This window comes from Melopsittacus undulatus, chromosome 9 (genome assembly GCF_012275295.1).
Source record: "Melopsittacus undulatus isolate bMelUnd1 chromosome 9, bMelUnd1.mat.Z, whole genome shotgun sequence".
In the NCBI taxonomy this organism is placed as follows: domain Eukaryota; kingdom Metazoa; phylum Chordata; class Aves; order Psittaciformes; family Psittaculidae; genus Melopsittacus; species Melopsittacus undulatus.
In genome coordinates this window covers 29,658,536-29,669,212 of record NC_047535.1, presented here as the reverse complement: position 1 = coordinate 29,669,212, position 10,677 = coordinate 29,658,536, and the positions used below count along the sequence as shown (strand labels likewise).

General features: G+C 47.5%; 1 protein-coding gene across 3 annotated transcripts in view; it reads right to left on the bottom strand.

The window, feature by feature from the left end:
* Positions 1 to 2,865: 2,865 nt before the first annotated feature.
* Positions 2,866 to 10,677, bottom strand: part of SLC25A26 (solute carrier family 25 member 26) — an 82,992-nt gene continuing 75,180 nt past the window's right edge. Inside the window, exons 8-10 of one of the 3 annotated variants that reach the window (XM_031049237.2) lie at positions 8,536 to 8,600; positions 7,302 to 7,365; positions 3,052 to 3,308 (exon numbers count right to left, since the gene is read on the bottom strand). In XM_031049237.2, coding sequence (XP_030905097.1) covers positions 3,181 to 3,308; positions 7,302 to 7,365; positions 8,536 to 8,600 — 257 coding nt within the window. In that variant the 3' untranslated portion in view covers positions 3,052 to 3,180. Of the gene's footprint in view, positions 3,309 to 7,291; positions 7,366 to 8,535; positions 8,601 to 10,677 lie in introns of all 3 variants that reach the window. The other 2 variants (XM_005149402.4, XM_031049236.2) reach the window with 2 other exon arrangements.

Below are 10,677 nucleotides of genomic sequence, written 5' to 3'. Positions count from 1 at the left end.
CCCTGCCCATGGCAGGGAGTTGAAACTGGATGAGCTTTAAGGTCCCTTCAATCCAAACCAGTCTGGGATTTTCTGAGACTACTCTGATACCGTTTGACACATGTGAGTTTAGAGGGAGCCTTCAAGAGGCCGGTGCCTGGGCTGAGATTCACACTCTGTTGTTCCGCATTATCCTGGTAACTGCCTCAAATTAATTTGTCAAGTTTTGGTAAACTTGAAATGATACATTTCATATAAACAGTTTCAAAACTGCTAAAACTTCAGGCAAGCAGGAAGCAGGGGAAAAACTAAACACACAGAATCACAGAATGGTTTGGTTGGAAAGGACCTTAGGATCATCCAGTTCCAACTCCCCTGCCATGGGCAGGGACACCTCACACTAAACCATGTCACCCAAGGCTCTGTCCAGCCTGGCCTTGAACACTGCCAGCAATGGATCATTCACCACTTCTTTGGGCAACCTGTTCCAGCTTCTCACCACCCTCACAGTAAAGAACTTCCTCCTTATATCTAACCTGAACTTCCCCTAGTTAAACCCATCACCTCTTGTTCTATCGCTGCAGTCCCTGATAAAACACTTCCAGGCCTTTTTTTCCCACATAGTCCCAAACTAAAAGTATTAGTCCCAGCAGGATGACAGCTCAGTCTGTGTGGACCACTTGCCTGGTGCTGTTCCTGGGTATCCTTGTCCTCCCTGCTGCAGTCTGGAGTGCACAGTCCATCACATGGGTCCATCTCCCCATGAGGTTTGGCTAGTTTTGAATTAAAAAAAGCAGTGATGACAAAAAGTGATTATGCAAATACTGAGTGAAACCAACAAAAACACAGCACTTGCATCCAATAATTTACAAGGCACAGTTATTTTCAGCTCAAGTAATCAAAGGCACCAAGTGCCATGCTAACAACTCACCATGTTTAAAGAGCTTTAATAGGAAGTCAGCTTTTACAACAGAGAAATAAATAGCCGTCCCTTCCCCAAAGCCCCTAAAATTGGAGATTTTATATATATATATATGTATATAAAACTTCACAGAAGACACAACCTTACAAGTCGCAGGCAGTGCTGCTGCATTGTGCCATGAAACTGAGCAGAATTAACCAGCAATACGGGCCTTGGCTGAAACTCCCCATTTTAATAGCAAATTGAGAAGTATACCCTTTGTTCTTATGTTTTACTGGTTTGTTGTTCTGGGTTCAGCAGTAGCAGTCATTTTTCTTCTTCTTAGTAACTGGTGCAGTGCTGTGCTTTTGACTTTTGGCCTGGGAACAGCACTGATAACACCGATGTTTTTAGTTGCTGCTCAGTAATGGTGGGTGGTGAGTGCTTGTATTTTCTCCCCTTGTTTCCCTTATCATTATTATTATTGGTGGCAGCAGCAGTGGCTTGTACTATACCTTAGTTACTGGACTGTTCTTATCTCAACCTGTGAGAGTTATATTCTTTCCATTCTCCTCCCCATCCCTCCAGGAGTGGGGGGGTAGGAAGGAAGGGGGGAAGTGAGAGAGTGGCTGTGTGGTTCTGATTTATGGCTGGGTTTAAACCACGACATTTGCCATTATTTTCTAAGTTTTGGGCACAAAAAAATGGCTTATCACTATGTCATGGGAGGACAGTGTAATAAACCACCCAGCCTTAGTAAGCCTGGCCATTGAGCCTGAGCAGCAGCTGGTGTCTGCAGGGGCTCGGCCTGCCCAGTCATGCACTAACCTGGTTTGGTATTTGTTCTGTCTCGCTGCTTCTGTACATCTTCCTGCTGATGAGAACAGCCTCCCAGTTACAGCATGGCACCACTGGTATGAGTTCAGGTAATACAGGAGCATTGGGATGACCTGGAAGCTGCATTCACCACCAGTTTGAGGCCGGTGCTGCATAAGCCCAACCATGGTCACACTGCACCATGTCCCAGCACACAGCTGCCCCCAGCATCGCAATGCCCAAGGAGCCCCTTGGCTGAGCCCAGGGCACACTCGTGAGCTGCTGGACCCAGCCCCTCGGATCCCACTGCACCAGTGCAGCACGAGGAGGGTGTTTGGTGTGTGCCAAAGGTGCTCTCTTCAATATAGATAGATTTCCTGTGTCAAGCGTTAATGTATACGGGAGTACCCATGATGTTTTGGTAGATGAGTAACAAACATGGATTCAAACAACAAACAGCCAGAAAAACAGGAATCTAAAGTGTTCTGTATTTATGCTCTACTAATGCTTGCCCTTTCCAGTAACGCTTGCTCACATCCCTTACATCTCTTGCAAAGAAAGTTCATTATAATCGTATGTACTGCAGAAGCCTGGCTGCTGGTGCAAACCTGGGGCTCCCACCCCAGCCCCTGGTGATAACTTTGAGTAATTTCAACAAGGCTGTTCCCTGAGCTTGTTCCTGCACCATTTTGGCTGCTACAGCATCCATTTCCTAACATGAGAGCAGCAGCAGAGGTTTTCTTTGCCTGCCAGCATCCCCCTGAGAGCCCTCAGGATCTATCCATACACCAGCAGGAGAACCTGTGCATTCTCAAAACCCAACCTTCCTGGGCTCCCTCCTGAGCTTCTGCTTTTCCAGCCTTTGCTCCTCAGCTGCTGTGGGAAGGAGGCTGAGCTGCACATCTCTGCACAAGCAGAGCTGTAAAATAATACAAGCCCATGGTTTTAGGACAAACGTGAGTCCAGTTAATGAAGCTGCACTGGCTCCCACACAGGAATGCTTGCTGAGCACCTGTAGGTATCAACAGGAATATAAACTTCCACAAAACACAGCTCAAATCAGAAACAAATGGATTATTGTCTTTTACAAAGAGCTGTCCCAACCTGGAGCCCTCACAGAGCTGTAACCCTATCAGCCCCTTCCCCACCACCAAACCCCTCCACGTGTTACAAGGCAGGTGCCACTGAATGATGAAAACTCGCTTTATTTCAGCCTCCAGGCTCACAAACCCCTTTCCCTGCAGGAGTTCTCACAGCGCTGCTCTCAGCCACTGTAATTGGCTGGTGATACCCCCCCAGACCCCACTGTTTTGGCAGGACTCTCGCAGTGACCTCACTCGCTTTCCATGCAGGAAAATTCCTCATTTGGGAAGTTGGATTATTGGAGGATTTACTCTTCTGTGGCACTGAAAGTGGCTCAACAGCTGCTGCAGCGTGGGTAAGGGGCTGCAGGAGGAAAGCTGCATCCATGGGTGGACTCCTCCTCAGCATCCTCTCCAGCAGGACGTGGCTGTGTCAGAGCAGCAGCTGCCGAGTCTTCTCGTATGTCCCCAGGAAGATGAAGCCTCCCAGGCTGATCCCTGCCATCCGTGGGACAACACCTGCAAACAAGCTGAAGGCAAAGGAAAGGCTGTTTGAGCGGATGAGGGGAGAGAGGATGCTGCCTGGATGCTGTGGGGGCTTCGGGAGACAAAGCCAACACAAACTCTCTCTTGCTGTTGTCTTCAGTCCCACCCCACGCTCACTGGAGGAACCTGTCCAGACTTCCCTAACAGAGCACTGTGGTTTTTAACCTCACTATTCAGGTGCTGGAGGCTGTGGACCATGCATGGAAAGAGCAGCTCAGACACATCCCCATGCAGGGCTGTAGGCATCCCACCTTCCACTGCCCTCATCCAGCCTTGTCAGAGGGATCCCCTCTCCCTGCCAGGAGCTCCCCATGACATACACAGCCCTGCTCACCACAACAGCTCTTTCCCATCACACACAACAGGGACCAGCAGGAATGGCTGCAAGCGTTCAGCCATCACAAGTTTTAGGTACCTGATCCTAACAGTTCTTGGAAGTTAACAGGAAGCTCTGGCAAAGCCAATTGGCTCAACACATCTAAGCTTGTAGCTGGTTTAACAACTTCGGGATAGGCCAGTGTATCCTCCCAGAAGATTACAGGCTTCCATTGTTGCAAGCAAGGATTAAACATTAGGCTTGAATCCGTCTGGCATCCCCTTGCTGATCTATCACCTGTGTAGCAGGAGCCCCTCACAGCCCAGTGTGGCTGAGCTCCCAGGATGCTGTCCTTGGCATGGTCCCCATTGGGAGCATGTCCACCACGGGACAAGGTGCAATTCCCAGTGAGATGGAGATGGGGGTACTCCCAGGGACCAATTTGCTTCCCTGCGCCGCACTGGGGAATCCAAATCCGCTGGCTGGGTTTTGCTATAATGAGCTTTGCTCAGCAGCCTGGAGCACAGAGGCACATGGAAACATTTTATGGCTTTACTAGACAGCAATTGGGTCTATTACCATAATGACAGCTTTAAAACAGGGTAATTTGTACAAGGCATGTATGGACAGAGCGCTGATGGGGTAAATCCTATGGTGCAGCATTACTCTCGGAACGCTCACCATCCTTCTGCTGAATCCAGCAGCGCTCATTACAGGAGGGCAGACATTCATCTACAGAACAGCCCACTCGAGACACAGCTATTACACAAACAGGGGCAGATAACTGAGTTACCCAGAAGCTGCATCCCTGGCAACCTCTATTACCAACCATCACTTCCAAGAATCCTGGCCCTGCTCCCCCCAGTTTTCCTTTCCCACCTCCACCTGTGGCCTCTCCAACACTTCCCCTTCTGCAGGAGGGTAGCATTGAATAGCTCCAGGGCTGTCCTGAATCCAGAGATAGCTGCAGGCCTGATCCAAACTGGTCCCCACCTGCCCTCATCAGCAGGTGAGGTAAGTTGAGATCACTTCTGCTGGCCCCATCAGACACGGTTCTGGTGGACATAGATCTGCCTGTTGGTATCTGGTGTTTGCACAGACTGCCCCTAGCACCCCTGCCACTCTTCTCTCCTGCCTGGATTTTCCCTTCAGCTTCAACCATGTGCATGCCTGCCAGGGTTCCCAGCCCAACACTCCCAGCAGCTAAAGGCAATGGGTTGGGTGACAGCTCAGCAGCCAAAAGCAAATTCTTTCTCAATAGAAACAAACCAGGATTCCTGAAGTTATCCCTTTGGACAGGCACTACAGGGCCTGGACACAGCATGTCCCACACTGGAAAAGGCACTGTGTGCTCAGCCACACACCCTCTGTATTACACTCTGAACCAGTGGCCATGCTGAGAAACACCAAGTACAGTCCTGCACTGAGCTCACCCCTCATACAGCCTGTGTTTCACAGAGCAACAAGCTTCAGGCACAGGAGCTGCTTTCACCACTCACACTGGGTCTGGAAAGCAGTGTGGTTCACACCAGCCATTCCATGCCTGCTCCAACCGGGAAGCTCATCTGAGGAACAGGACACCTTGTATAACTCACAAACTACACACAAGCTGGGATGTGCCACTGCACCAGACTTCTCACCCAAATAACCCTTGTCTTTCTCATTGAGCTTCATCAACAGGTTTCAAACACCACCATGTCCTCCTTGCATGAAGAGCAATGGGACAAGATGTAAACCTGCTCTCATGCGAACAGCTCATCTGCACGGTTGGCAAGAGCGAAGAGGTGCACAGATTCGCTCACCTCACCCCTATCCTACCTCCTGCCACAGGTCTGGCTCTCCCTGCACAGCAAGGGATGTGCAATTCCTTGGCATGAAGCAGAGGGATTTACTAGGTGCAAGACCAGGAAGCTGAAGCCCGTGCTCTGGTTTTAATAAGGTGGCAATAAGCAACACGTCTTTCTGCCCTCAGAATTCCTCCTCTTCAAGTACGAGATTTATTAAGAGGAGCCATAAATCATTTCGTGCAACTGGCCAAAAAAGCCTGACATTTTTATTGGTTTTGATTAATAGATTCATAATTGGCAGCAGGCATGGCAGCCTCTGCGTTTATTTTTCCCAAGACTTTCTTCCTTTTCCTTGCAGCTGACACAGCTTGGCCTCCTCTCCATGGTACTTCTTCTCCAGACTAGCTTATTGTTTTGATTTCAATTGAATTGTGTTCCCTTTGGTCTGACTCCATGGGTACCATCTTTAGCAGAGCTTAATTTTGGGTTGTTTAGAAAAGGGCACTGCTGAAACACCCTGAAAAGAACACAAATGCACATATTCATTTTTCCCCTGGGGAAAAGGGGAAGGCTTCTCCAGCCAAACCCATGCCTCCTCACACCCTCCTGCCATTAGCAGAAGACGTGGCCTCACTTCTTCCTCTGTTCAAAACATGCCCTAGAGCCCATCAAGCCATGTAGGACCCAAAACTCCTCCACTGCCACATCACCTCGTCACCTCAAAGAGCGGACCTGAGCGCTGCTGGGCGCACAGCTGGGCACCTTCCTGCAGTCCGTGTCCAGGAACTTCCTGCAGTTTGTTTTATTTCCACATGTGTAGACAGAGAATTGGACTTTTATGAGGTGGTCGAGTGGAGATCACATGTGAAGAGAAACCTGTCCCCTGCCAGGCTGAGATGTGCACGCTGCTGTGAGCGACAGCTTACATGTGTTAAAGCAGCAACTGAAAGCATCGGCCACATCAAGTGGATTAACAACCCATGAGAAAAGCCCCAAGGAAAGCTTCCAATAACCTCAGTTTCAAAGGGACATGGGGGGGGGGGGCGGGGGTCCCTACCCATGGCAGGGGGTTGGAACTGGATGGATGATCTTTAAGGTCCCTTCCATCCCAAACCATTCTGTTTCTATGGCACCACACTGGTATTGCCTGCTCCCACCACGTATCCAGTAAGAACAGCAAATACAAAGGAACAGAGGAGACTTTGCTGGTGTTTGCAATCAGCAGGAAATTGCCAGAAGGAGGAAAAGGCTGTCCACAAGGGACATGTGGCTCCGGCCCTGGCCTTCCCCGACATCACAGGAGGGGTGAATCAGACACTTCAAGATGAAACCATGGTACTCACTACCACAAGATACACATGCCTGAAGTTTAACTGGCTACAAACCACAGCTGCACACACTCCTGGAGGAAAGTCCATCACAGGTTGTTAAACACAAAGCCGCACTTGCCTTCAAAGCCTGGAGCTAAGCTTAGAGACTGTATCATGGATATATGCCCTGTTTCCATGCTACTCCATGGACATTGCTCCCAGCTAGTGCTAAGGCTAGGACACAAGACCTCCCTGGAGGGACTTGTTCTTAGTTACCCCACAGTGGCTCCCTGTCCATGCAATTGAAAGTCTGTTCTGTATTAGAGTGACAGTCTTGTTTGGAAACATCCTGAATGACCAAGCAGCCTTTTTTCCAACTGGATTTGCCTATCCCACATTGCCCTTTTAGTCCCCATTACCTTGTAGTAAGTGTGGGTAAAGCCCTTCCCAAATCTTCATTCGCAAAGCCAAGCCATCAATCATTTAAACATAAGCAGACCATCCCACCTGCTGACACACACAGATACACCACCTCAGATGCAGCATGTCCTTACCCCGACAGACCTTGTGTCCTCCAGATGCTACCAAGTGCAGCCAGAACATTCCCACTAGCATTGCTGGAACCAGCCTGCACCACAGAAAGAGAGAGATTGGAAACTGTTGGCAGAGAGGTTTAGTTATTTACTGAGCTCCCTGTCCATGGTTAGTGCCACATTACAGGAATTAGAGCCATCCTAATGACCAGTCACAGTCTCCAGGAACGAGGCAAAGGGCAGAAAGGGAAACCGAGGCATGGAAGAACTAAATGATCATGCCAAGGTCACAGAGCTGATTAGATCAGAACCAGCTATTCAGTCCCTTCTGCACTACACTCAACTCTATGTCCAGCAACTGACACTGGAGGAAGACATTAACAAAAACACACTCAAAGCATCAAGAAGTAACTTTGCTGATCACTGCAAGAGGAAAGCATCCTTGAGATTTACTTAAAAAAAAAACCCAACACAACATGAGCAGTGTATTGCATGTGGAAATAGCCTTGAATGCATAACAGAGGACAAACAGCAGCATTACAGACAATCACATGTGTGATCTAGCTAGTGTGAGATGACTAATACAAAGATGCTGTTTGGGGCTCAGAACACTCTAAAGCATCATCATTCTCTTACCAACGCTGACCTGGTTGCTCACGATAGCAGCAGACATAAATGAAACCCAGTTCTTACAGTTTCATCACCCATACTGTCCAAAGGCAAAGAAGCTGCAGCAGGTACAACACCCAGCAATGAGATACACCCCACTGCAGCATGATTAGTGCAGGTGCACGTGACTCTTACTAAACTTACTGATCATGTAAGCAATCCTCCTTCTGCCCTGGTTGGCAGATGGAAGCCATCACGATCTCCATGGCTTCAAATTTTAGGACAGCAAATCCAGTGCCAAGCCCTCCTTGCACTCTAAAGCCCAACAACTATCAAATCAACAGTGAAATAAACCCTGATGGGCAGCTCGGCTTTGGGTGTCTGACTCTGCAAGGATTTTCTCCTAAAGATAATGCATGAGGCTCTGAAGTGCACAAGCCCAAGCCCTTCTCAGACAGGAAATGGATCAGAAAAGCAATTCAGGAAAGAAGCAACAATTTCATCAGTTCTGTATGCAGTACCTGTTCACATCTAATCCTCCCTCTGAGGACAAGAACAGAAATCAGTAATAGATGCTGGATTTCATTCTGTAATGACCATAGGAAAAACTAGCCAAGCCATTCACCTGCATGTCCACTGGCCTCCTCCATTCTTACCTTTGCCAACATAATTCTGGTCTTCGCTACATCGAGAGGTGTGGTGACTGCAGCTGCAAATCCACCTGAGCAAATGAAAACACCAAACACAAGTGAGACATTGTTGGGTGAATAGGAATGCCACACTGCCTATAATTCCCATGGCTGTGGTCAACACTGCTGCTCCATTATTAATGCCTGCAGAATGTTTCCTCACGTCACAGTCCAGGTATGTTTGTCGAAGGTCTGTACACAGAGTGTTTTATTCTTGTGTGTTAACCAGTATAGAGCTGTTTCCTTAAGTCAACAGTAAATCCAAATATCCCCATTGAGATTACTGTCCTTTTGTTTTGGACTCTGTACAAATATGAATATATGAAGGTCCTAAGGATAATGGATTCCACTTCCAACATCTACAGACAAGTTTGAAAGGAAGAACCTGCTTACTCATTTGCAGAGACAGGAAAATAAGGTCGTCACACTGTGTTCTGCCTTGTGCATGAAAGTCTGACCATTCAAATGCCAGACAGAAAGAAAGATGCTCTGCAACTGAAACACACATGCTTCAGACAAAGCTATCCACAACATACAGATGGACTGGATCTGGACTTCAGCTGTTAGACCTGGGACTCTGTTTCAAGGATAAAAGATAAGCCAATGTTTTTGATGGAGCTCATCTCCAACAAATGAAACCAGCTCCATTTTGGATAACAACAATGTGAAGATGCTCAAGGGTCTTTGGAAATGGGCAGAAGTCTGCTGCCACAAGTGCTGTTTTCCTCTCACAGGCATTTTTATCCTCTAATTACTCCCAGACTTCACCCTTGGAGCTCATTACTCTCACTTGGAGCAGACAGCTCAGCTGTGGCTTTCTTCCTGAAAGCCAGAAATCTTCAGTTTATCCATCTGCATGGCTCAGCCACAAACCTGTGTCTGTTTCCTTATGTCAACCCTGTACCTACAGCCTGGCCTCTTGTGCTATATCTAGGGACCAGCTTTGCTGCTTTTTCTCCCAGGATCTTATTCCTTTTGCCTTATTTCCCTATCCTAAAATTAACTCTAATCTCTCTCTCCCTTCTCTGTTCACAATATTTCAAGTAATTCATGATAAGGAAGAGCCAAAGTGAGGGAAGCATTTAAAATGCAGGAGCAGCCCAGCAGTAAGTAAAGAAAGAAAGGGGGGAAGAGATGAGAAACTTGTTCTGAAATCTCTTTTTCTTCTTCCTCCTGTTTTTTTTCTCTGGAGCTTGCATAAATCCTCTATCTGCTTCAGTAGGGGACAAAGTGACTCCAAAGACTGAAGCCTACACAGTACCCAGGGAATAAGCTAAAAATAATCTATTTTCTGTTCCAAGTTTTATGGAATGTAGAAGAATTGATCTCTTTTTTCTTGGAATGGGGGAAAGGAAAAGCATTTCTTTTAAAATCTGTAAAGTAATGAAAAAATCCATCTTCCCTTCTGGCTTCTGTAGTTACCTGCATCTCCCTCTCTCAGCACCCTTTGCTTTGACAAACTAAACCCTGCCTTATGTCAGAGAGGAAGCTAGGCCAGCTGGCACCCTGCATTGACTTCTTGCAGTTCATTAAGGAGCGTCCCACAACAGTTGAGGAGATGCAGTAAGGTACATGTGCAGTCCCCTAGACCTCAAACAGGGACAGCAGGCAAGCAGAGCTAGCCAACAGCCCCAAAAGCCTGCTTTAGGAGCAGCTCCTGCTCACATCAGGTCAGCCCATCCGGTTCACTCTGCCGGAAGCTTTCAAGCAGTGACACCTCACTAAAAAGCAGGAAAAATGGGTTGTATTCAAGAAGTCAAAGCAGAAACTATGAGCAAGTTAAACTAAATTCCAGCCTGTTCTTGGACTTTCTTTAAGGTCAAAAATCTTTTTACTGTGAGCCAGTTTTTGAGTAAGTGACCCAAAGGCTTTGAGAGAATGGGCTGGATAGAAACTGTGGTACTCATGTATTTTTAGAACAGTAAAAATAATCTCCATGGAAAAGAGTGGCTTTATAAGCCTGGATGCAGAAGCCCTTCCTTTGCCCACAGACCCAGATAAATTTAAACAGTGAACCACATGGTTGTCAGGTCTGTATCAAGCAAATAAATCTCAACGCATTACTCAGCTATAGAGGCAACAATCACACTTCAGTCAGACTAACATTTC